This window comes from Thermobia domestica, chromosome 10 (assembly GCF_964235325.1).
Source record: "Thermobia domestica chromosome 10, izTheDome1.hap1.1, whole genome shotgun sequence".
In the NCBI taxonomy this organism is placed as follows: Eukaryota; Metazoa; Arthropoda; class Insecta; order Zygentoma; family Lepismatidae; genus Thermobia; species Thermobia domestica.
This window is the reverse complement of record NC_137463.1, coordinates 118548061-118575962: the sequence shown is the minus strand read 5'-3', so window position 1 is coordinate 118575962 and position 27902 is coordinate 118548061. Positions and strand designations below refer to the sequence as shown.

Genomic DNA, 27902 nt, shown 5'->3' with positions numbered 1-27902 from the left:
AATCGTATTCTGACTATATAAATGCAGCTACATTGTGTCGAGCAGGATATTTGTTATAATATATATTTTATAGTACGGTCTACAGGCTTCTTTTTTGTGCACAGCCTTAGTGAGAGATTTACGTCTTTCTTTAATGCTTGTTAGTATAATAACACTTTTTACTATATCCAGTATAGACCCTGTTTCCTTTACAGAATGAATGCCTTATTAACTGATGTGTGCAAATGAATGTGTATTGAAGCTATATGCTTAACCATTCAACTCTTTTATAGAGATTAGGGGAGAGGGGGGTACATTTGAACAGGGGGTACCTTTGAACATTTAAGATAACAGGCTAGAAATAATAGCATATCTGGTGGTTTCAAAATTTTTAGTTTGGCAAAACTGCGTTGCATGACGGTCAACTGTTATCTGCAATTTTAATGTAACTGTTGATGAACAGCAGTACTTTGTTACATTTGTGGGGTGAAAAGTTGGAATTTTTGTGAAATTTTGTAAGATTTTTGACAGAAGCCTGTGTTTTGATATTATCTGCCATTCATTGCAGAAGCAAGTACATTAATTTACTTATCCAATGTTGCCCTTTGTATTTCACAATAGCTTGTACTATCTGGGTATTATCAAATTCTGCTTGATCATGCCGGTTGGGGCAGCTTTGAACAAAAATTAGGGGGAACATTTGAACATTGTTCTACCTATGCTTTTCTGAAAGTTATAAGTACCAGCAACATGTTTGTGTTCTCAGACAATGAAGACAAATGTTCAGTACCAACTGCTGATATTGTGTGTGGACTTTCTAATTCTTGTCTGTCGTTTTCGATTACTTTTAAACTCTAATCCACCTCACTTGGGAGTTGAGTATAACCTTGAAGTTGAATTGGATTATAACTGACACTATTCATCTCAGTGACCCCAAAAACTATGAATTCAACTCAATTCAGATGTGTTTCCGAAGGGGAGGCAAATTATTTAGAGCACAGAGGCGCACAATATACAAATACGGGCCTGCATATATGTTTCAGCAATTATTACTATTATTATTATTTCCTTGCCATACGCGATTGGTTAATTCTTGTGCCTTAAACTGTTAATGCTGCTTTGTTACATTAGCCATGTTGTTCGTAAATGAATTCATCCTGAAAATAACGATTATTGTAGTAAAATAATGGTTTGTTCAAAACTGCCCCACGTATGTTCAAATCTACCCCATGCTTGTTTCAATCTACCCCCCAAGGGGGTACATTTGAACGACACCCCCTGCGCCCTTGCACAGAATGACAAGATCAAACAAAGTACTCTATTTTATGGCAAATATAATGTACAATGTAATACAATCCGCTGCGTAAGTTGTGTAACACACACACACACACATACACGCATAGATATAAATTACTCTAGTTGTGATCAGTGTTGCCAGAATGGGCTACAAGTAGCGGATTGGGCTACTTTTTAAGTGCCCGCGCTACCAAAATTTCAGGTTGGGCGACACGCTACTTTTTGGGTTAGTTTTAATTATCAACAGGCCATAACTGTTAAAAATTCTCTACTTCTTATTTCACCAATGAAATCACAAATTATTAGTTTTATACAATGCAATAAAAGTTTTATTTGTTGGTTATTGTATTTACAATGAACAATAGCCCTACTAAAACTTACATCTTTAAAACTATTTTAATTTTTGTTTTAGTACTTTTCAATGTCCAGATCTGACAACACTAAACTTTCGTCGAGTTTTAGGTGTTTCAGTATCAGTGACCATGTTGCTGTCTCGACCTAATAGTTCTATGGAGTTGTGTAAACGCGAGCATCAGAAATTGAATTATGTTACTGTATTATCCATATTAAAATAATGAGGAAGTGGAGTTACAATAAAAACTTCCGAAGTTCGTGGCACTCAGATAAAGAATTTAACAAATGAATTAAAAAAAAGAGAGGAATAACAGTGAAAAAGCATACTGTAAACGTTGTAAAAAGTATTTCAAAGCCCACAAAACTGACTTAAGCAAACATGTCTTCTTGGAAACCAGAAAGGTTGTTTATTTTACACTATCACCATCTGCCCAGTTCACTGCACACTGCAGTTCTACTCATCGTGACGTAATGTGGAGTTTGCCCGCGTCAGCCAACAACAGTCCGAAACTGCTGTCGCAGCCTAACCATTGCCAACCCGGACATCTGGTATTTCCAGCTTCAGGTGTTTCCATTATATATATTTATTTATATTTGTATTTATTTATATTTGTATTTATTTATTTATTTATTTATTTATGATAAGTAAATTTGTATACCTGTAAAAAAACATTTTTATGTTTGGACTACAAATAGTTCAAATCTGCTACTTTTTGAGCACAACCTCGCTACTTTTGAATCTTAAGATCTGGCAACATTGGTTGTGACTTTTCTTAGACCATGATATAACGCTACCAATACTAAGAGATGGCGTTAGTATCAACGTCTATCAGACTAAAGAAAAGTACGTGCAATAACAAATTATTCTGCAATTGAGAAAGAATTAGCCAATGGAAAATGCTGAAACAGACGACAAGCCAATCAGCATGTTCGTTATTATCCCCAGTTATCCTCAATATAACTCTTTGAAATATATAATATAATTTCCATTTACTCTTCGCCTGTCAGTTATAACTCCATCCGGAGATAATCGATGTAACTAAGTGAAGAATTCGCAACTACTAAGGTTTCAAAGTTAATCTACAATGTTGCCACATTGTAAATTTTCAGTTCTCCGTAGCGGCTGAAGGAGGCCGCGGCGGATATTTCGTTACATAGTATTTTCGCTTCATTTTGACCTTTAGAATAGTATTCTGGTTTCCGTGGGCGCTATTTTTAGAACCCTTATATACCGGGTGAGGCATTTAAAACTGTTATTTTGAATATCTGGAAAACTACAAATAGGATTTTGAAAAAGTTGCAATAAAAGTTGTTCGTCTCGAAGGGGGACATCCAATGATACCACACTCGACCCCCTGTCCGAACCCCCTGGGGCGGGAGGGGGACAACATTTAAATCTTAAATAGGAACCCCCATTTTCTATTCCATATTCTGATTCTCCGTGAAAAAATACGTAACTTTTGTATTGAACATTTTTTTTCGTTGCGTGATAGTTGCGTAATCGACAAAAATCAAAGTGGCTTACAAACTGAAAAATGACTCATATAAAACTGTTTTTCTGAATATCTGGAAAACTACAAATCGGATTTTGAAAAAGGTGTAATAAAAGATGTTCGTCTCAAAGGGGGACATCCAATGATACCATACTCGACCCCCTGCCCTTACCCCCCTGGGGCGGGAGGGGGGCAACTTTGAAATCTTAAATAGGAACCCCCATTTTTTTATTCCATATTCTGATTCTCCGTGAAAAAATACAGAACTTTTGTATTGAACATCTTTTCGTTGCGTGATAGATGGCACTGTAATCGACAAAAATCAAAATGGCTCATAAACTGAAAAATGAGGCATTTAAAACTGTTTTTCTGAATATCTGGGAAACTGCAAATCGGACTTTGAAAAAGTTGTAATAAAAGTTGTTCGTCTCGAAGCGGGGCATCCAATGATACCACACTCGACCCCCTTCCCCCACCCACTTGGGCGGGAGGGGGTCAACTTTGAAATCTTAAATAGGAACCCCATTTTTTATTCCATATTCTGATTCTCCGTGAAAAAATACGTAACTTTTGTGTTGCACATTTTTTTTTTGTTGCGTGATAGAATGGCGCTGTAATCGACAAAAATCAAAATGGCTTACAAACATTTGAAAATGAGGCATTTAAAACTGTTTTTCTTAATATCTGGAAAACTACAAAAGTTGTAACAAAAGTTGTTCGCCTCGAAGGGGGACATCCAATGAAACCACACTCGACCCCTGCCCCCAACCCCCGGGGATAGGAGGGGGTCAACTTTGAAATGTTAAATAGGAACTCCCACTTTTTATTCCATATTCTGATTCTCCGTGAAAAAATACGTAAATTTTGTATTGAACATTTTTTTCGTTGCGTGATGAGTAATCGACAAAAATCAAAGTGGCTTACAAACTGAAAAATGACTCATATAAAACTGTTTTTCTGAATATCTGGAAAACTACAAATCGGATTTTGAAAAAGTTGTAATAAAAGATGTTCGTCTCAAAGGGGGACATCCAATGATACCACACTCGGCCCCCTACCCCAATCCCCTGGGGCGGGAGGTGGGTCAACTGAAATCTTAAATAGGAACCCCCATTTTTTTATTCCATATTCTGATTTTCCGTGAAAAAATGCGTAACTTTTGTTTAGAACATTTTTTTCGTTGCGTGGTAGATGGCGCTGTAATCGACAAAAATCAAAATGGCTTACAAACATTTGAAAAATGAGGCATTTAAAACTGTTTTTCTGAATATCTGGAAAACTACAAATCTGGTTTTAAAGAAGATGTAACAGAAGTTGTTCGCCTCAAAGGGGACATCCAATGATACCACACTCGATTCCCTGCCCCCACCCCCTTGGGGCGGGAGTGGTTCAACTTTGAAATGTTAAGTAGGAACCCCCATTTTTTATTCCATATTCTGATTCTCCGTGAAAAAATACGTAACTTTTGTATTGAACATTTCTTTCGTTGCGTGATAGATGGCGCTGTAATCGACAAAAATCAAAATGGCTTACAAACATTTGAAAAATGAGGCATTTAAAACTGTTTTTCTTAATATCTGGAAAACTACAAAAGTTGTAACAAAAGTTGTTCGCCTCGAAGGAGGACATCCAATGATACCACACTCGACCCCTGCCCCCCCTTGGGGCTGGAGTCGGTAAACTTTGAAATGTTAAATAGGAATCCCCATTTTAATTCCATATTTGATTCTACGTGAAAAAATACGTAAGTTTTATACTGAGCATTTTTTCGTTGCGTGATAGATGGCGTTGTAATCGACAAAAATCAAAATGGCTTACAAACATTTGGAAAATGAGGCATTAAAAAGTGTTTTTTAAAATATCTAGAAAACTAAAAATCGGATTAAAAAAAAAAACTTGTAACAAAAGTTGCTCATCTCGAAGGGGAACATTCAACAATATTACACTCGACCCCTGCCCAACCCCCCGGGGGCGAGAGGGGGTCAACTTTGAAATATTAAACGAGAACCTCCATTTTTTAATAAAGTTTTGGATTGTGTGGGAACAAATACGTAACTTTTGTATTGAATATTTTTTTCGTTTCATGATAGGTGGCGCTGTAATCGACAAAAATTTGTTACGAACAGTTGAAAAATATCCAAGAAATACACATCAGATTCAGAAAATTAAAGTAGATAGTTTTGATATCTTTGCAAATCTATCAAATGACACCGTAGTTGACTATCGGAACGCTATCTTAGTTATTCTGAAAGGGGGTTATTCTAAAATCTGTAATGAGAAACTGTAATGTTTTAAGCAAAACACTTGATTCTCCAGAACATAATTCATTACTTTGCCCAAATTTTTGGTGTAATTTCTGTTACCGATGTAGGTGAAATTTACTTCAGTTGGACTACGTGGACGTAGTATCTATTAGTTTGTTGCCTTTGGTTTGCTGATTCAATGTGAGTCTCCTTGCCTCTCACTAAGGAGGTGCTTGTTTCAGGTAAGTCCCCTTGAGTCTCATCATTGAGGTGTTTGTTTTAGTTGAGCCTCTTGCATCCTACCATTCGGGTGCTTGTTTTGGGGTTGTCTCTTTGCCTCTCACACATCTTCATTGTTTACTGAACATCTTCATTGTTTACTGAACTTTCTCGAGTTGAGTTACAAGCCGAGTCATTGATTTGAGCTCGAGTTTCGAGTCGAGTCGAGCTTGATAAATGGCTCGCACGTTGAGCTCTTTTTAACTCGTTTTTAAATTATGGCCTGTTTAGACTGGAAAGCAAAAGCCATGAGAAATGTAAGCAGTAATGTCGAATACTTTTAATATTTCTCACGACAGAGGTACTGTACATCTCGTGGGGTACGTTTAGTGTATGTCATCTCGTCTCGAAAACGAGACGACAATAGATTTTTATAACGAGACAGCCTCAAATGTCGTGAGCACCAATATAAGTATATACTGTAGTTCTTACCGTCTAGGCTGAGACCTGCACGGTCGACTTTTTGAGCCCCAGAAGAAGCCCAATCCGTGTAGTGATATCAACTGGCTCGGCTGGTTCAACTGAGCGAACAGCTCAAGCCGGCTCGATTGGGATGGAAAGCCATCGGCTCGGTTCAATTGAGCCGGCTTGGTTGGGACGAGCCAGCGACTCGGCACAATTGAACCGATGGCTCGAGCCGGTTCCATTCGGATCAGCCACCAACTCGACTCATGTGAGCCATCGGCTCGAGCCAGCTCCGTTAAAAGCAGCCCATCGACTCGGTTCGACTCAGCTTAACTGAGCCTATGGCTGAGCCAGCTCGCTTGGGTGAGATCGGTCGGATAGTTCAAGAGTTATTAAGTTAGAAAAATAGTAACTTTCAGTCTTATATAAATTGATTTTTATATATATCTCTCCCACTCCTTCTCCCTTACGTTGCTCCGTCAAATTTAAATAAAAGAAAACGATCCCAGGCCTGAACCTCATCTATGTTGAAAGTTTGATCACGTTCGGTCGAGTGGTTCAGGAGTTATTAAGTTTTATTTATTTTTAATACCCTCTCCCTCTCCCAAACCCCTCAGTTCTACCATCAAAGTGAATAGCCTGAAACCAGCCCACCCTCGAACCTCATCCATATTACAAATTTGATCGAGATCGGTATGGTGGTTCAGGAGATTTAGAGTCACAAACATAGTGATTTTCAATTAAATATATATATATATATATATATATATATATATATATATATATATATATATATATATTAAAAAGTAAACTATTAAGAGAAAAGTACTTCCCGTGAAATAATAGAAATTTAACATCTTTGAGTTTCTTAGAATATTCGTTGATAATTTTCATTTCTGTCCGTAATTTTAACAAGATTAATAACCGCCAATATCGGGAACTTTTCAGGTCCCGTTAACTTATATCGGGTGTTGCAAAATAAGTGTTACAACTCCCGGGAGGTGACTCCTGCCACTGAGACAAGAAATAAAGTTCTCTTGAATTTTAGGCTATCGGACAGTTTTGGATCTACAAGGTGCCGAAAGCGATGGAAAATGAATTTCGGATGCCAATAGTTCGGAAACTATCCAATGTAAAGAGGGCGGGTAAAAAATTCACTGAAGAAGTCATACCTGCTGTATTGAATTTTGCATGTTTCACAATCCTACCATACATGTGCAAGGGATTCCCCAAAGGAACGTAGGGAGTCCTGGATAATCTGCCAAATGAAAATCGGTCTAAATAGATATGAATTGATAGGGTTTCTATCAGGTAACAATAATTTGTTTGTATTAAGTCGATATCTGGAACAAATACAAAATGGCGGACACCTTCATGCCCGTTGTGTATGGTTGCATAATCGCCAAGTATGGATGCTGGCCAACAGTGACATTCTGAGTATTTAATGTAGCGAATTTGTACTCAAATGCTCTAGAAAGACATCTGGAGTGTCGGTAGAGCACAACAGATGAAGCAGGGTGATTCACATGTGTGGAAACACGTAGAGAAAAATGCCCAGAAATGCACCCATACTCAGTAAACGTGAGATCAAAGCGTCGGAAATGTAAGGAATAGCATCAAGAAAATGAAAGCCATTGCCAATTCACCAATACTATTCCCTCAAACCGATGCAATATGATGCACACGGTTGCATACCAATAAGGATGCAACAACTGAGGTGAAGTTGAAGTTGTGCAAGGGGACACTAAGAAACTGGGTAAAGTAAATGAATGTCACTAGCGGGATCGTATGATCGATATTGAAATGCGGCCAATGTGTGTGTTGATATCAACATATAGCTGATGGACAAATGTCAACATGTCCTACCACTGCTGGGATACCGACCCACGTGCGAAAACTAGGAAAATAACGTTGTACATTCTGCTATTACATCTGGTGCACTTTCTGGTAGTACGTAACTAGAACACGATTGTATCAATGTCCCTCTTTGTTTGGGACATTGTCCTACAGTCGACACGTATGAAAAGATATCTCTTAATCAATGGTTCAAATTCTGATAGAGGGTGAAAATAACAAACTTGTATCATGTCCTACGTCTTCTGGGACATATGACGTACTAGAAATATAGGAAAATACCTTCAGAAATTCGTATCTTACACACAGTGTTCATGCCAAGACAAAGACGAAAATGAACCAATTTGGCACATGTAACACTACTGCTGGAACACCATACATATGGAAAACAAAACGACATGAGAAATGTCTTAAAGCTCTGATTGTTTACAACTGTGCAGTAGGAGTAACAAAATGAAACACACAAGCATGTCGGGAGGCTGTACAAGAGCGCTTGCCAAACAAAGTGGGTACTCCTCAAAGAATTGAATACAGAGAAACTGAGGCTCCCTCGAAGCCTCAGGGCTAGAGCGCTCGCTTTCGCTCGCGTGGTCGCACTTTCCAATCCTACTGGGAGCCCAAAGCCTCAGCTTCAAGACCTGTGTAGTTATTTTCCTATTTTTCGCACGTGGGACGGTGTCCCAGCAATAGTGGGGCATGTTGACATTTGCTCATTAGCTATATGTCGATTTTAACACACACATTGGCCACATTTCAATATCGGTCATACGATCCCACTAGTAACATTCATTTACTTTACCCAGTTTCTTAGTGAGTCCCTTTGCACAACTTTAACTTCACCTCAGTTGTTGCATCCTTATTGGTATGCAACCGTGTACATCATATTGCAACGGTTTGAGGGAATAGTATTGGTGAATTGGCAATGGCTTTCATTTTCTTGATGCTATTCCTTACATTTCCGACGCTTTGATCTCACGTTTACTGAGTATGGGTGCATTTCTGGGCATTTTTCTTTACGTGTTTCCACACATGTGAATCACCCTGCTTCATCTGTTGTGCTCTACCGACACTCCAGATGTCTTTCTAGAGCATTTGAGTACAAATTCGCTATATTAAATACTCAGAACGTCACTGTTGGCCAGCATTCGTACCTGGCGATTATGCAACCACAAACAACGGGCATGAAGGTGTCCGCCATTTGTATTTGTTCCAGATATCGACTTAATTTCATTTCATTTATTTGCCTGCTTCATTAGCTTACAAAGCATGAGAAATTCTCATGTAAGCATTACAGTTGTCAGAAAGAAAAAAAAACATACAATATTGTCAAGTACCAGAAGTATACATCATGCAATCTTTCTAAAAATACAAAACCATATAATAGGATATATTAAGTATAAAAACATGACAATTTACCTCTAATTAGGTAACTGTTTGTACCACACCAGGCATGTACTCACGGGCAAGTATCTGTTTCCAACTCTTCAGTTAATGAGTCATTTAAATATTCTTTAATTGTGTAATAGCACTTTTCAGTGAGTAGATTATATAAAGTCTTACCAAGAATGGAAACATTGGTCATATTTTTCAAGTACAGAGGAAGTTTATTATACAATCTGACACAATTCATGTACACGGTTTTGCTTATATTAGCATATTTTTGATGCATCACAAATATGTCACTACCTTGTCTTGTATTATGGCTATGAACATTTGTATTAAAGATAAAAAGATGCTTGTTTTTCACAGTAAAAAGAATAGATTTATAGATGTATAAGCTGGGAAGTGTTAAAATTTTTGCTTCTATGAAAACCTTTTTACATGACGATTTTGTGGGTAACCCAAAAATTATTCTAATCGCTTTCTTTTGCAATCGGAAAGTGCTTAAACTATTTTCAGCAGATCCCCAGTGTATTATGCCGAAGTTAATTAATGAATTAAACTTGGCGTAGTAAAAGCTAAGAAGTGCTTCTCTCGATACAGTATCTTGAAGTTTGTATAAGGCAAAACACACGCTACTTAGTTTCTTGTTTAAAGTGGAGATATAAGCAGACCATGAAAGATTATCACTTATGATTACACCTAAAAGCTTTGTTATGCAAGAATATTGGAGTAAGTTAGAAGATATTTTTATTCTAGGTGATATACGCGGTTTTCCTGGAAAATGAAAATGTAAGAGAATCGATTTATCATGATTTATAATTAACCTATTCGCTGTTAGCCATTTTACTAATTTGTCCGTAAAAATGTCAGATTTCCTCTCAACTTCTTCTATTGATTTTCCTGATATTATCATACTGATGTCATCAGCATATAGAATACATTTCGCTGGATGCATAAATTCTAACAAGTCATTTATATATATCAAGAAGAGAATAGGACCCAAAATGGAATCTTGAGGAACACCTCTGACTACAGTTGATAAAGACGAACAAGTTGTTTGAAACCCATCTGCAGCTAATTTTGATATTTGTACCGCTTGTTGCCTACTGGATAAATAAGAGAGAAACCAGTTGTGAGCTACTCCTCTAATACCATAAGCATACAACTTGCTTAAAAGAATAGCATGATCAATTGTATCAAAAGCTTTGGATAAGTCGATGAATAGACCAACAACATATTTACTGTTTTTTAATTCAAGAGCTATATTGGACATGTAATCAAACAAGGTTGTTTCAATACTTTTCTTATTTTGGAAGCCATGTTGTGATGGTGATAGTATGTTACATGACTTCAAAAAATTGCAGAGTCGTGACTTCATCACATATTCAAAAATTTTTGAAAACGTGGAAAGAATGGAGACTGGGCGATAATTTCTTACATCATGCTTACTCCCCTTTTTATGGAGAGGAATTACTTTCGCCACTAGAAACCCTATCAATTCATATCTATTTAGACCGATTTTCATTTGGCAGATTATCCGGAACTCCCTACATTCCTTTGGGGAATCCCTTGCGCATGCATGGTAGGATTGTGAAACATGCAAAATTCAATACAGCAGGTATGACTTCTTCAGTGAATTTTTTACCCGCCCTCTTTACATTGGATAGTTTCCGAACTATTGGCATCCGAAAGTCATTTTCCCATGCTTTCGGCACCTTGTAGATCCGAAACTATGTCTGATAGCCGAAAGTTCAAGAGAACTTTTTTTCTTGTCTCAGTAGCAGGAGTCACCTCTTAAGAGTTGTAACACTTATTTTGTAACACCCGATATACAAAGTAATAATCGTTAATTGTCTGTGAAGATTAAGAAAAATACCAAGAATATGTATATTTTTTTATTATCCCTTTATAATACATAGACAGATGACAATTTGATTGTTGTTCTTTTTTTGTTTAATTATATTTTTTAAACTCACATTTAGAAAACGAAACAATTATAATTTTTGTTTAAAAACTGAAGATAAATGTAGCGTTCATTATAACGAAATTGCATGTATATGTATATAGTTCACTTTTCTTTGTAAGAATTATTTCCTACAAGTTCCTAAAAGTGGAAACACGTTCATATTTTAACATTTCTAAGAAATGCATTTTTTACGACTTTCTAGCTCTTTTGCTTTCTATTTGACATAATCTCGAGTCAAGCTGAACTCTACCATCATTAAAGAAAGATGATTATTTTACTCGAAATCTCTTTTGACTTCTATAAACGCAGAAGGGTGACCTTTTTTTCTTTACAATGACTTTTAGTCAATATTCAGACAAGTACACCTCGCTTGCTTATTTTCTAAAACAATAAACTCGTCAATAGTATTTTTCATAATAAAATGATAGAAAATATGATGACTTTAACAAGGCATGAAAATAATGAGGCATGCTTTATTATTATTATTATTATTACATTTATTCTTAATATTATTATTATTATATATGTTCCCATCTTCAGAATACTCACTACAAACTCTAAAAATATCTGCCATTTTGCATCGAAATGGCTTTCCTATTTTTATAATCTCTGGACAAAGTTTGATATTAAGTAATTGGCCCCGAATAGGTATTCACTTCAGTGGACAAACCAAAACTAATTGAACGACATAACATTAATCAAAATTGGAATACAATTGCAAACTATTTTATCCTTTTTAATCACTGAGAAAAAGCAAAGAAATAATACTATGACAAAGTTCGTAAGAGTCCTATACATAAAACAAATTTAAAAAATCAACAAAAATATATCTTACAAAAACAGTGTCAATAACGCTTTGATAAACAACGATTTTATTTGATTTTCCTTAGATTAAGATAAATCAGAAAGCTAACTGTTTTAAATAAAATATTATAACAGTGTGGAATAGTTTACCAATCAGGAAAACATAACCTATTATTAGACATGGAAAAAATATGTGTTTTATTTTAGAAGACATTAACGTCGTGCTTTTCCTAATTAATCCAGTAAACAAATTTCATTAAAGCAGACCTGCTGTTGAAAATAAAGAACCAATCATTTGAAGGCTAATGCCACATAATACATTGAATAAAATTTACAGATATATTTATATATATATATTTATATTAAAATTCTTAATAAAACAAACATCAAGAATGAATAAACGAGATCGACAATTTGTACAATACGATAATGTTATTTATATATATTTATATAATGCACATGCAATATAGTTTATTAGTTCTGTGGAAAAATTACTACTAGTCTTAGCTATTGCCATTTCTTCGAACAACTCGTTACAAGTTTCCTACCTAACACAAATTTTACATATAATTTTTAGTATGAAGCTCATTTCCTGGATGTAAAGCTAATGTGAACAAATAGTTATCAATGCAGTATTTAAGATTTAATGTACATTTTCTCATAATTTATTTTCTTAAAAATGTAAGATAAGTATCATTTCATACTGTGACATGCATAATCCAACAAATATAATTTATTTTTTGCTTTTCTCGCTATTATTTATGACGGGATATATTATGTATATTAAAAAAAAGCAAGTCAGTGTGAAAATTTGATGTTTTCCTTCATGTTTAATATTAACTGCATTTTTTATTTAAAGCATTTTTGATAGATTAAGCCGAACTTTAAAATTTGTAATATTAAGTGACGATATTTTTTACAATTACTGTATCATAGCTAAGATGGGTGATGGTATACATCCTAAAATATTAGTGCCAGCCTATTATGTGTGAGTACGAATGAATTAAAGTATATTCTATATCTATTGATTAAACCACCAATTTTACATGCAAAGCGATTTCGAAGAACAATACATCTACATAACCTGCACAAATATTAACAATAGAACATGCATAGTTTGTCTAGTAGTACATTCATTCTAAAGAAATAGTTAACATATGTAGAGTTGACGTAATGTATTCTATTTCAATTAACTCTCACCAAGTGTATAATTATTGCTCTATATATTTTATGAAAAATCTTGATGACAAAAATTTATTTTAGCTTCATCTCAAGATTCATGTTCTAACATCCATGAGAATCATAATATTATATCAAGACCAGAATCCAATATACAATCAAATATACAGCATGAGAATATTCTTTCTCTTTATATGATATAATTTCAATATTGGTATAGTAATATATTATCACATATCGATTCTTATAAAACGCTTCTCTTAAACTGTAAACATTATTGGCCAAATCTGGACGGTTTTTTTGTTTCGGCTAATTGTTACAAATGGAAGTATAAGAACTCTTTAACGAACAAAATTTCTTGAAATTTTTTTTTTTCTTTGGTTAATTAATAAACAAATATGGAATCGGTATAATTAGAACATTTAGGAATACAAAAAAGAAACAACGTTAGCATTCACCTGAAAGATATTTAATTTAATTAATTTATACAACTGATATATTTGCTAAAGAGTCTTGCCATTTTTCGCTATGATGATCTACTTCAGTTCTAAAGAAACATCTGCAATTGTATTAAATGTTATCTTTGCAAAAGTAACAGCTTAAAATTAACAATTGCATTTTCACAATGCGTTACTACTTTACAGGTTTTGTTAATTACAATAATATTCAAAGATGTTGACTTATTGTTGAGAAACTGAAGGAGATTTACAGTCATTTTCAAAGATTACTTAAATTTGCTATTAAATATTTCAAATTGATTCATTTTTATTAATGCTCCGTGAATTGTTTACTTTAATAAGGACGGAAGCAAAAGATACCAATAGCTACTCTTTAAATAAATTTCTGTTAACATTTAATGATATATATATATTTTTTTAGCAATGACTAGGATAGAAACAATAAAATAGTATATTTTATATTTATATATTTATGTTATAAACTGCTCATTTAAGCGAAGTATTTTGTACAAATTGTGGTGTACATATAGTTGTATTTCTAGTTTTAGTAACTTTTATACAGTCTTATATAACATATGTGAAGTAAACTGCATTCGTTTATATTCATCTTCGTATTCTGTACATATATTTTTACTAGTTAAACCCAATACTTAAATTTACTGTTAAAATTTAAAATATTATGTTGTCAACACCTGTAAAGATGTAAAATCTATGACAAACTTTAGTAAAAGGGTTGCTACGAAAAGAAAGTACAAATATATTTTTAAAAAAAATCTTCCTAAATAAAAACAAGGAGGAGATTTTTTTTCTGGATTACCAATAGGAAACCAGTAGGATCTTTAATAGAAAAAAGAAATACTTCATAACAATTAGATAAGAACAACTTTTAGATACCCTGGATTCTGGACGGAAACGTTACATATGCTTTAATGTATCAAATAGATAGATACATGATATGTTCGTTGGTTTGTTTGTAACTAAACCTGTAAACATGTACGTACTCAAACTTCAAATTTCTACAAAATATATATATTTTTTCTTAGAGTATTGTAAACATCAGATAAAATTATTGAGTCTTTTTAATAAGAAAAAAAAAAATACAGAAGAAAAACATTAGACACATTTTCATTTTGATGTGACCTTTCACGAAATTTCGACTAACATATTATTTGGGAACACACATTATATACATATAACAGACAATGACACAACACATGAATTATGTGTTTGTTAATCCATAAACATGGATAAAAATACAATGACTTATAATACGTTTCTAATGGTTGTGTAAGCCATTTTCGTCTCTAGATGTCTCCCATAAGAGCACTTTGGAGCTCGAAGTGTTTCCTTTCCTTTATTTTCTTCTACCGTTTTGCAAGACTGCATCTTCCATGCTTACTCTTCGCAATCTCGATAAAAGTTGAAGTTATATTCTAGGAAATCAATACCTAGTTTGTTGACTGGCAATGCACACACACTCTGCAAACAAAAGATTTGAATTAGCTTAGATTCTTTTAAATATGAGGATAACCCCAATAGTCATAACACCATTTTTTTTAATGGGAACAAAGCAAGAAATTCTTATGCAAATGGAAGGTTAGCACATATGTAAAGGTGCCTGTAAGGAGTTGAATGAACATACAAATCACCATCACGATATAGCTCGAGGAAAATAAGTACAACGATAAACAATTTCACACATGTCTTACCTCGAATTACATCATTACAAACCATTACAAACCAAGGACAATTACACTTGTTCGTAAAGCCCAGACACTCATACCAGTGGCATCTAGAGTTTCTTTGCTGTAGTCTCAAACTGGCAACGATGTAGAATGCACAGAATACGCATGGTCTCACCACGAGCGAATTTTTGATGTCACGGCTCACTGCTGTGTCTTACGTGTTAGAATGTGTGTTCCACGAATAGCTTCTTTAGTTTTGAAAAGAGATCAAAATCCTGTAGGTGGTTGCTTCTTCAATATCAGTATGGAGCTGTAATTCCTGCAGAGTCCTTACGCACGTTGACAAGCCGTTTGCATCGTTGTGTGTCGGTCGTTGCTGCTTTCCCACGTCCTAATGCTGTTGCCCACCAAGTAACCAACCACTTGGTATGGTAGGTCAACATTTCCTAAAGTTTTCAGAAGCTCAGCGTGACATTCTCACGCATTTCTGCTATGAAGAACTGCAATTTGTATATAAGCTCGCTGTTTAAGACGGGTAATATCCATTCTGTATGGCAGTTCTATTCACACTGTGATCCCTCATTCCCCTGTTCACTATGCGTCTCCTCGCCACCACCGTCATTTAGCGTCATGTTACTGTAGCATCATGATCCTCCCATCTAGTAGATTCTTTAGGAAACTACTTCGAAGAACTCTAGATGCCACTGATGTGTGTTTTTGGGCTTTACGTGTAATGGTTTGTAATTGTGTAATTCGAAGTATATATATATATATATATATATATATATGAAACGAATGATTCGTTGTACTCAATTTCTCGTGTTATATCCTGATGGGGATATGTATATTCATCTAATACCCTACGCATAAAGTTTATATATGTGCTAATCTTCCATTTGCATATTTCAAAATTTCTTGCTTCCTTCCCATTTTCGTACAAAAAATACCATAATTTTTGTGGTAACCTGCATATATATATATATATACATAACAAGCTAATTACTTGATGTGCTAAGATAGATCAAGATCACAATAACGTCTATTTCCAGTTCGGAATCGGGAAAATGAGGAGATAAGTTTTAATGTAATCAATATACGCGTAATTCTACTTTTTTCTCAACCAATGTATAAACTCTATGAGGCCGTCATGAAGTTTTCTGACTAGTAGAACAGTTAATTTATGTGACACTTTTTCAACGTGACAAATATGGTGTTAATAAAGCAAAACTCAAGCAATCTATAATGACATACAATGTATACTAAATGTCCTTATACACTGTTTTATGTATGCTTCAATAGCACGATATTTGCCACTTGAAAAGGTATCACGTAAACAGGACCGTTCCTTGGAAAATCAGTTCCCGGGACGAGAGTATACGACGGCGCCCCCATACATATATTCCAAGTAATTTTTCCTATTTTTTTTCCTTTTTCTTCCGATTTTTTCGCCTCCTTACTTCGGCGTCCGAGGCCGTCGCCCCCCACAGCACGGCCCTGCACATAAATTAACAATTACAATAGTCAAGAATCTTAATGTACCTTTTATATATTTTGTACGTTGGTTGCTGAAAATGTAAAATTATATTGATCAACACTGAAACTTACGTATCCATTTTTTTCCTTTCTTTGTTGATGTGAAATTGGATGTATACATTATAGTGACATTCATCTACCTAACAAACTCATGCTGTAATTAACTTGGTTATATGAAACAAAAATAATTAATTATTTCATTTGTCAATTAAATATAATCTGTGATCTAAATTGGAGCCATTAGGTGTAAAAATTTTATCTCCAAAACTACTTAATTTTCCTTAACTTTTTGAATTGTCTTTATTATTAAAAATATACACATACCTAATTTGAGAGAAATATATTAATATAAAGTGCGATTTTCTCCTATTTTCTTTAAACTTCATTTAAAAGCTATTTAAAATATGTTTGATGTGTGATATATTGCTCTTGAAACGTTTATCAATATTTATGAATATAATGGAGAATAGGTAGTGGTCAAGATCAGTTTTCTTATTCCTTACCTTTCTTTAACAATTCCATAATTTAATATATATACATACACAGCATATAATTATATATCTATATCTATATCTATATCTATATCTATATCTATATCTATATATATATATATATATATATATATATATATATATATATATATATATATATATATATATATATATATATATATATATATAGTGTGTCTCGAAAGTCGCGTAACCCAAACTATAGAGCATCAGAATTTTTGAACTAGAAGAGCGATTGCCACAGGTATGTAGGTAGATCATTACTTTTCCTGAATGATTTGCGAGTTCTTTTTAACTTCTCTGTAAGTCTATCCGTAGGATTGTTGGTGTCTAGCACATGTCGACACCTTAATGCCGGAAAACTTTTTTTTTTTTTCTTTTTTTTTTTTTTTTTTTTTTACGATACGCCATTATCACGGCAGTGAAATATCAGCATTTCTGAACGATACATTGTTACCCAGCCTATTCATCATTTCCATTTGTCCATAAAAAATACCAAACCCAGCTCCGATTGGTGATTTTTCACGTTTTAGAAAAAAAAAAAACTTCGTATGTTTCTGACATTTGTGAGGACGAATGTCGTACACCCTCCCTGTGAATTATATCTCAAAAACATCTAGAGAGACAGCCTTCCCTGGGCGACAATTTCATTTCGTTCTCATGTGTGGTCCGAAAATGTTGATGCTCCAAATTTCGGGTTACACGAATAGATATAGATATAAACATTGATGTAGATGTATATATTATCAGTTAACATTGAAATGCGAAACAAAAAATTAACTTTACTTTTTAAAGTACTGGTGTGTTGACATAAGTCGTAAATATCTTAAATAGGCCAAACAGTTACTTATACAAGAGAACAAATAATTACTAAAAAATATTTGTATGACAAAATACTTACATTGTTTGTCGGATATATTGGCACCCGAAACCGGAAACTCTTTGAAATGAATTGTCCAACAGCTAGATAGAAGACCTCCTCTTGGGATTCTTCTCCACTCTGCAATGGCCAGTGGCCGTCAGTTCTTGTCGATGGACAGTCAAGAGGAGGAACAGGAGAATCACATGCTTCAGGACGAGATGTGCTCAACTGCGTGGAACTTGTTTGAAAATAGATAAAAAGAAAAAGTGTTAAAATTGTTCTAAGTTCGAAAGTAAGTTAAAACCTAATCAATCGAAATTTTGTTTTCAATCGAATATTATAAGTAAAGCCCTGAATTAATGGCAAAATGTCATGTGTTGCAATTTTCATTATATTTTCAGGAAGAGTATAATTTTAGAAATTAGAAGCAATTTGTTGATATTTTTAAATTTTATTTTCCGCTGATCTTTACCCACGCATGAATGACTGCATACCAAAAATTTGGCTCTTTTATCTGGCGAAGCGAATGCAGTGCTTGCGGTTTATTGTCGTTGAAATGTGGTACGTGGAGGAGGATGCTAGTGTGTCTTCAATTCTTGGAATTTCGAATCACAAATGACTCTTAGAATTTTGAATGACAGAATGATAAACAAAGATGCTTACTTTAAAGAAATAGCCAGGTATGGGCAGTTATTGTGAGTCGCTGATGTACGTGACACACGACTGCTGTTAGTGTTCATTTCAGGGTTTCGAGATGCTGACTGTAGGCCTTTCTAGGACAGAGAAGGTGGACAAATTTGTGTGTGTGTTTGGGTGTAGTGTTTTTAACAGATGATTCTGTAGTGTTTTGCAAATTATGTGAAACTGTAGTTTCTCCTAAGAAACGTTATTTTGTCACACACCATGTAAGCAAAACATAAATCTGCAAGGACATGCAAATCAGCTGGTGAAGGAGTTCAAAAGTTTCTTGGAAAATTCACGAATCTCACGTACTAACAGTTTTGGGAATGATCTGTATAAATCCTTAATTAACGCGGTCATTCCTTTATGGAAATTAGAAAATGTTTCCTTTAGAAACTTTCTCGAGAAATATACGAAGAAAACGTTTCAACTGAATCGTCTTTGAGAAAATTACATTGATAGGGCATACAACAGAACTATTGACGAAATCCGTAAAAGTGTTGGTGACAAAAATATATAAATTTCAATTGATGAAACGCAATATCCTAGGTTGTTACAGTGCTAATGTTGTAATTAGAACTTTGGAAGGAGGAAAATACATATAAACATATTGGATTTATTCTGGTAAAAGTAAATAATATGGGAATTGCACAGCTTTTTACAATTGCTGACTATTTTGTGACCAGAAAGTGTAAAACACGACGGAGTTCTTTTTGTCATAGAGAAGCTGCATATATGAGAAGGTCCTATTCCCAAGTAAGCTGCATATCACCTGTCTGAACATAGAATTGAGGAGGAAGTATATTATCATTTTTCTGACAATGATCTTATAGTATCAAATTTCTGAAAGCTCCCTTTTGAACTAGTGTCGCACCTGAATTATTCCCTTAACTTTCGCTTCCACTACGGCCCGTCTTAAAGAGACGGATACATGAATTACAGCTGTTTTCTATTGTGCTAAGAACTTCAAATCCATCAAAAGAATCACTGATACTGCGTCTTCAATTAAAATTGCTCAAAGTTTGCTTAAGAACATTTACTTAAAAAAAGGCTTAGCTTTCATTGTAACACATTTTGCAAAGTTGTCAGACGCTATTACCAAGTTTGAAGAAAAAGGACAGGCTTTGTCTAGCTCTCTGAAAATCTATAATGATGCTGCCAATGATCTAAGTGTTGTATCTGATACCAAGGGCGCTTACGTTCGATGAAAGTGTAATCGGTTGTAAGAGCTAATTCAGATTTGGAAAAATCGAAGAACATTCCTAGTGCTATGGAAAGCGATGCTGATGTAACTGTTGACAATGACATGATTTTTTCCAAATTACTTGTTCCATTATGCTCCAGGGACTTCTCTAGAAGTGAAAAAATCATTTTCACATCTAAAATGAATTCGTTTTGACAGCAGACAATCTTTCATTTGAGAATCTTGAGAAGTTGTTGAGTTTCAGAGAACAAAAATAAAAATAACTTTCTTAAGTGAAAACAAACTGTTAATATAGTGTAAAACAATTTAATTTTAGTATTTCTTGTACTTTTAATGTTTTCTAGACTGCTAACGGTACTACGTGTGAATAAAGTACGATAGTGTTTTTGCGTTTTATCATTTTGTCTCATTGTTACAAATCCACTGGGAAATGATGAATGTGTCACTGGATATCGTCCTTTACGGGTTACGTAATTTGCGAGTTTCTAGGAATATTAAATTGTAAGTACTAACTGCGAAATGAAGTATTTTATTTCTTAGGATTCATATCTTTTATTTCATTAGTAAACCAATTATATGCTTATTATAGTTCTTAAATATTTTAGTACCTATTTTTTTCAAAACCCCTCATTCCTTTTCCTTTTCGACCTTTTCGTTTTCCTATTTTTTCCTTTTGTTTGTTTCATTTTGTCATTTCACTTGCCATTTTTGGGTTCTTCTTTGGCAATTTTGCTAGCCATTTTGGGCTTTTATTTTGCCATTAATTCCAGACTTTAATTATAAGAAATACATGACTGATATAATGTATAATTTTATGTTACTCATTCAATTTCAGAATCAAACACTGCAATAAAATTATTTTCACATTAACTCAAATAATTTATACGAAATACATTTATAGAATTATATAATTGGAATCATACATGAATGTTTTATGAGAAACAAAGGTAAAGTTAGCAATCCTTTCATAAACCAGTTGGATATTTTTACATTTCGCATTAAAATAATAATAAGTGGAGTTCTGATTATTTCTATCCAAGTTTTGATTATATATTATATAACAGCTATAAATTTCCGACAATTTTCTTGACTTTTTGTTTCTTCATAACATAAAATTTAAAAGAAAACATATTTCAATTGATTATATATTTTTCTGTTATTCTGTTAGCAATTATTGTTCCATTCCTCATTTATGCCTGTTGTTATTTTATTTGAATGTCGAATAATTTTGAATTGTAATAAAATATATATATTTATTTCAATTGATTTCTAATAAATAAGATTTTTAAACAAAATATTAACCAATTTGATTGCACCCATTGAGGTGTTTCATGGTCTAACTCCGAAGACTATGGTCATATGCTGATGAGGGGAAGTATGCGTTTTCAAACGAAAATGAATGATCAAAATCGATGCATCTACTGTAGATCGAAATTATGCGTGAACATACTCAGAATATATAGATGGATCTAGAATATACGTGAATCTAGAATATAATTTTTTTTGTAACAATTTTATTTATTTATCTTATCGTGAACCTCAATACACCTGTAGAAAGGTCCTGGGAGATTCGAAATGTGGTATGGTTATGAGTTTACCTTTGAGTGGTTAGTATATGTCTAATTTAATTAAGCCTAATTCCACTGAGACGTACAGTTCCACAATTATTTCTTAAAGCCTTCAAAATCTTAAGTTTAACGTCTCACGTTTATATGCACTGTAATACACAAGACATAAAACAGTAAATTAATGAAAAAAAAAAATTGGTGTAACGAGTTCAGTGAAAAAAAATGAGACTGCCCTTCCCACTAAATGAAATCCAAGAGTACAATATACCTAGAGTAGTATAACCAAAATCATGTGAGCTGGGACCAAACCAGAAACTTGCATTATAGATAAGGACTCTTTTCATTAAGTTATAGTGTCTGCCAATCATTTCTTGAGTAGCTGATATTATGTCAAATTCGTGTTAATTTTAAAGTTCCACATAATAACATTACGAAAGCGGTTTCAAGGAGTAAATCCACTGCAATCTAAATATACTTATCCTTTTTTACTAAATAATTGTGAGAACATTTATATTTTACTTACTGAAATTGTAGAATAACACTTTCGTCTGGCATGTAACGACTGACACGTATTTGGTAGGTGAAATTGGAGGCTGTTCTGTCAATGCATCGCGTATAATCGATTGCTTCCGGCATACAGAAATCAGCTGTCAAATTCTGGTTAAAATGTCGGCCTCGGAGACTAATAGTGAACATACTTTGGTCGTTGTCTGCAATAAAAATGTAAATGTAACTGTATATATGTTTGTATATAAGTAGCTCAATCGCATCTTAGTTGTAATCTTATAAATATACATATCTACAGTATGTAAAATATTGGTACTTACAATTGATTTGAGGCGTTCCTTAAAATTATATAATACATTCTAAAATTAATAACATAAATGCATATAAAAAGAAAAAAATACTTTTTTTACAACATTAGTTACAACATAAAAATATGAGAGCTAATTCTCTTGTGACAGTTAAAAAAATACTAGTGAAAAAATGTTATAATCAATATATTGTGCATATCTTATATTTTAATAATGTAATTTTAATAATATTGTGATACTTCGTTAATTGTGATGCTTAAATTTCTTTATGACTTAATAATAACAATAATTTCTATCGATTTCTTGGACACATACAGCAAGTGACCACAAATGGGCCCAAAGGAGTACAAACAGTATAACAAAAAAGATTGCAATAGCAAAAGGAGTACAAATAAAATTATACAAGTGACAACCAAGTACAGTGAAATATACGAATATTCAACAACCGCTGAAAAATAATAGACAATGAGCAAGTCATATTGTGGGTTATAGAAGAAAAATCTTGTCCAGTTCTTTACCAGGAGGTAATGTGCCTAAGATCGATGACATACTTCCGCGCTGGATAACAATGCTGATACGTTGGAAAAGGAATCCAGTAGCTCGGGGATCACCAGTTTTGATCGCTATTCGATGACCAACTTCTTTAATGAAATTAGATCCTTCGTGACCCCAAGATCCACTAGTTTCTACTGCTACTCTTACAAACTAATATTTGTCAAATAGGTTTGTCGGATTTTCTGTGAAAGGCGACGAGACCTGCCTGAATTGAAGAATGGGGCAATGTTGGAAGGAGCAAACGTATCAGAACATGTGAAATCCCAGACCAGTGCTTTCCCGTTTTTCCACGGTACCAAGGTCATGCATATAATAATATAAGATCTCGATTTCACATTACCGGTAGAAATTTCAAGCAAAGTCTGTTTCTCAAAACAGCAAATTCGGAATTATATTCTTAGAAATGAAAATTTTAGTTTGTCGTTGGAGCTTATGGTGTTCAGGAAAATGCACTTGAGTGGTTATTAAAGAATTGGTAGAACAAAAGAAGTGAAAGGAAACAAGAATATCTCGAAAAACTTCAGGGAGACGGTGTTGTCCACAACAAACTTAAATAACCTGAGATCGTATCAGAATGAACATTCTGTCAGTAAGTTGCTATACCTTTCTTCTATAATTAGAGAATAAAACAAAGAAAATTGATGGGGTTTGAAATGTAGTTATGGAGAAAAAAATGTTGCGTATATTATGAACAGAAAGAAGTTACAGAGATATATTTAAAGAAGCAAACGGAAATCGATAGACCCTGGTTATGTTAGCGAAAAATAAGGATCAATATGATTGTCCAATTTATTGGTCATTCAAAATAGATTAATCTACTGCTAAAAGAAAAAGTTGAAGACAAGAAGCAGACGTGAAGGTCAAAATTTGTGTATGTGGGTGATCTATCTATCTATATCTATCTATCTATCTATCTATCTATCTATCTATCTATCTATCTATCTATATATATATATATATATATATATATATATATATATATATATATATATATATATATATATATATATATATATATATATATATATATATAGATAGATAGATAGATAGATACAGTATATATAAAATAATCATATCAACATATCAAACAATTTTCTTTAACTAAATAGCGTATTTAAATCTTCTGTGTTGCTCATCAACCACTGATTGAAGAGAGAAGAAAAATATTGGAAAATATTCATTATAGACAAAGAATTTCAATCAGTTCAATCAAGTCTGGTTTCTACAACTAGTTTCAGAAAATATGTCTAATTCTGGATTTTTGACCAAAATATGAGTACACTATAAAACTTTTATTTAAATAACAATCAAGACGACTTAGAAATAAACTTAAGTTTTAATTAATATTTAATTTGTCAATATAAACCGCATGAAGAGCTATTTCAGTTGGTTTGCTGATTTGGAGTTTAGTGTTGCAATATAAAGGGTTGATGTCGCCTGTTTTAATTGCTGTTACGGTATTTGTAAATCAGATGACTGTTCAACGTAACAAAGAGTGGCAGAAGTTATTCCGAAAGTGGTGAGTACTTAACAGAGAAAAAGGGCGAAAGTAAACGAATCATTTAATGTATCAAAATGCAAAATGTTCGGTTACTACATGATCTCCCAGGATATGTGAAAACTTATGAATACATTGATGAACTGTCTTCAAATACTTAGAAGATGCCCAGTAAACTCTACCAACTGATCGAGTTTATAGAAAACCAGTGACAATCAATGGGAAAAGATACAAGATATTACCAAATTGATTAGATATGTGCCCATCGAAGCAATAACTTTTCTCTTTCTACGCTAGAAAACTGCAAGTCAAGTGAGAAAGGAAGCTTGATCACTAGTCGTGTTTTCTTACTTCTATCATCTTGTTTTATTCATGTTTGGTGAATTTTTTTTTAAATGCATCTTATGTATTACATTAATTACATTGTTTATTTACACAATATCCTTTTTGTGTTGAATCATCGTTTTTTTAATGAATTTTGGTAGATTAATCTTCTTTGAGAAGAGAAATAATACAAGTTTACAGTCTTTGTTTAAATTATTAAACATAATTAATAACTTTAATAATATTAAGTCATATTTGTCCTTCAAAACTTCTTCCTTACAGGACATTGTACATATATCAATTTTATCATGTTTTCGACATAATTTGTTATAGACAGAACATATTCTCCAGACTGGTGACTTCAGTAGTATGTTGGTTCCAGTGTTTTTGCAATAGAAGAGACCTCTATTATTAGTTCTAGTTCTAACTAAAGGAACATAGAAGTTTAATGTTGATATAAAGTTTAAGCAATCGAATTCATCTCGAACTAGTTTTTGGAAAAATATCAGATCGGCAATATTACGCCTTTGTTCTAATGAGTAAATTTTCTACGCGTGTGCTATAGTTTTCAAATGAGAGATAAATTTCAGTTACTTTATATATCAAATACAACTTTTTCAATTTGTTGGCTATACTTTTGTTGGGAGATGTTCTAAATTATAACACCATATTCCAACTTGGATCGTTTATATGAGTAATACATTTACAACACTGTTTTAATATTTCTGAAGTTCTTACCACTTCTAACTATGAATCCTGATTATTCAAAAGTGTCATGAGTAACGTTTTCGATGTGGTTATTGAACGTTAATTTTGGGACAAATGTAACACCTAGATTTTACTGTATTAAGTCTTCTTATAGAAGCGTTATCAAACTTGTAATCATATTTAAGGGTATTTTAGTTTCTGCTGAACGATAATACGTTACATTTGTTTATGTTTACTCTAAGTTTATTGACTGAACACCAGTTCGCAATACTCTCTAAGTCGTGTTGTAAATCACGACAATCATGCACGGATTTTATCTTAGCGTATATCTTCAGATCAGCGAAAAATATTTTTTATTATTATTATTGGGTATGTGACCTAGAAGATTGATAAATAATAGAAATAGTAAAGGGCCTAGATCGGAGTCCTGTGAAACTCTTAATAACGCAAAATACTTGTCTAATTTTAATTCTTTATAAACAACTGTGTGCTTACGTTCACTTAGATATGATGAAAAGAATTTGATAAGGGCTGAAGAAAAAAGATAACGATTTATTTTGTTTAACAGTGTTTTATGACTTACTTTGTCAAAGACCTCCTCAAAGTCAATATATATTACGTCAACTTGCCATCCTTCATCTAACGAGTTAGCTATAAAGTCGGTGACTATTACTGAATTAGTTGTTATTGATTTACGAGTAACAAAGCCATTATATATTATAGTTTAGAATATGGTGGTTTGAAGGTTTGGTCAGTGTTTCTTTTGTTAAAACAAAGCCATGTTGATAGAACTGCTCTAGGTTTAGTGAAATTCAAGCGTAAGTTCTATTCAGTTTATTTCAAACTGATTCAGAATTTTGGCGACTCCATTCAGGAAATTGCTTTATGTCTCTATGCAAATGTAACATGACGATATATATATACAATATTACAACTTGAAAAAAAATGATAATTAAAAATTGCATTACATGAATGCTGATTTCTTTTCACTTTTAATACCCAAATTTATATTTCAGTTCTATTCTTCTTGAATTTTTCGAACTCATCTAGAATTTCATGAATCTTATAAGCAGTTCGTAAGGTCCTCCATCTTTCCTATTACCTGGTTATAAAAAAATTTGTAGTTACCATGTCATCAGGACATGAGCTTCCTTTCCGCTCGATTTCTATTTAAAAATTGTAGTGAATAGCGACACAGAAACCCTATATAGTTTGCATGTAGTCACAATGTATCTTAATATTGACATCTTTCCCTAATTTACACTGTAGTATTGTGATATGAGAATCATTCCCCTGACTGGATTATTCGAGGCCTGACTTCATTTCCAGGATGGTGTTTTATTTGTTTGACACTGGCATCAGTTCGACTTCGTTTTGTTTCGACCTCGACTTTTCAACGACCAGTTAGGTATTTTTTTCTTTCATTGAAGTACAACGGACGCTAAGGACAATCACTAATCGCTTTTTACTTTTCTGATTTGAGCAAAACTTTCTGTAACATAAAGGCAAATTCTTCTTTGAAGTGTTAATGTAACTGTATTAATAAATACTAAGCTTGTAGTTCATTCCTTCAGATTATAGTTTCTTTTCCTCAATATCGATTCTACTTGAACTATCATATGTTGTCCTATCTTTGACGATCTATTACATCACAGACATCATCATTCGGTGGCATTGAATGTGTGTCAGAAAGGACAATGATTAGTTTTAAGTCACATGGCAAGATTTGACCTAGAACTATAGATTTATTAAAAGTATTTGGAATATCGAATAGGGGAATTATGTGACTATTTCCAGATAAACCTGGATCGCTGCTGTGCCGAGTCGTCAAGCATGGAATTCACCTCTTACAAGACATAGATAAGACTTAGACAAAACTTTATAGGATTTCTTAGATTCTACTTTTCCTTTTATTATCCCAATACAAACATCCGATGTCTTATCTTAATTACCAGCTTCAATCTTGGTTAATATTTAAAGATAGTGTTGATTTCATCTTTAGATTATGAGTGTCTACTCTTTTATGCTATAATTTAACCCTCGCTACGTGCATTTGAGTTTGATTAATTAATTCTGATTCTTTTAACATTACTTTATCTATTTATTTTTGCTTTAATGACTGTGTTAATTATGGTCTACTGGAGCATCCTCAATTTTTCCACACTCAAAGTACGTGTCGTTACAATAGACAAAACCCATAAAAAAAAAAAAAAAAAAAAAAGCTCTTAAATTTTTGTTGGAAAAGATGTTTTACTGGTTAAAATATG

General features: G+C 33.3%; 1 protein-coding gene and 1 long non-coding RNA gene across 7 annotated transcripts in view; one reads left to right on the top strand and one right to left on the bottom strand.

The window, feature by feature from the left end:
* The window catches only part of LOC145662679 (uncharacterized), a 199594-nt gene that overhangs the window by 18551 nt on the left and 153141 nt on the right, over positions 1 to 27902 (top strand). The gene's annotated exons all lie outside the window — the stretch shown is intronic.
* LOC145662678 (uncharacterized) overlaps positions 14757 to 27902 on the bottom strand; it is a 481436-nt gene continuing 468290 nt past the window's right edge. For all 6 annotated transcript variants that reach the window (XM_081728499.1, XM_081728500.1, XM_081728495.1 and 3 more), the window contains 3 exons: positions 22259 to 22445; positions 18322 to 18520; positions 14757 to 15172 (listed from right to left, as the gene is read on the bottom strand). In XM_081728499.1, coding sequence (XP_081584625.1) covers positions 15089 to 15172; positions 18322 to 18520; positions 22259 to 22445 — 470 coding nt within the window. In that variant the 3' untranslated portion in view covers positions 14757 to 15088. The remainder of the gene's footprint in view (positions 15173 to 18321; positions 18521 to 22258; positions 22446 to 27902) is intronic.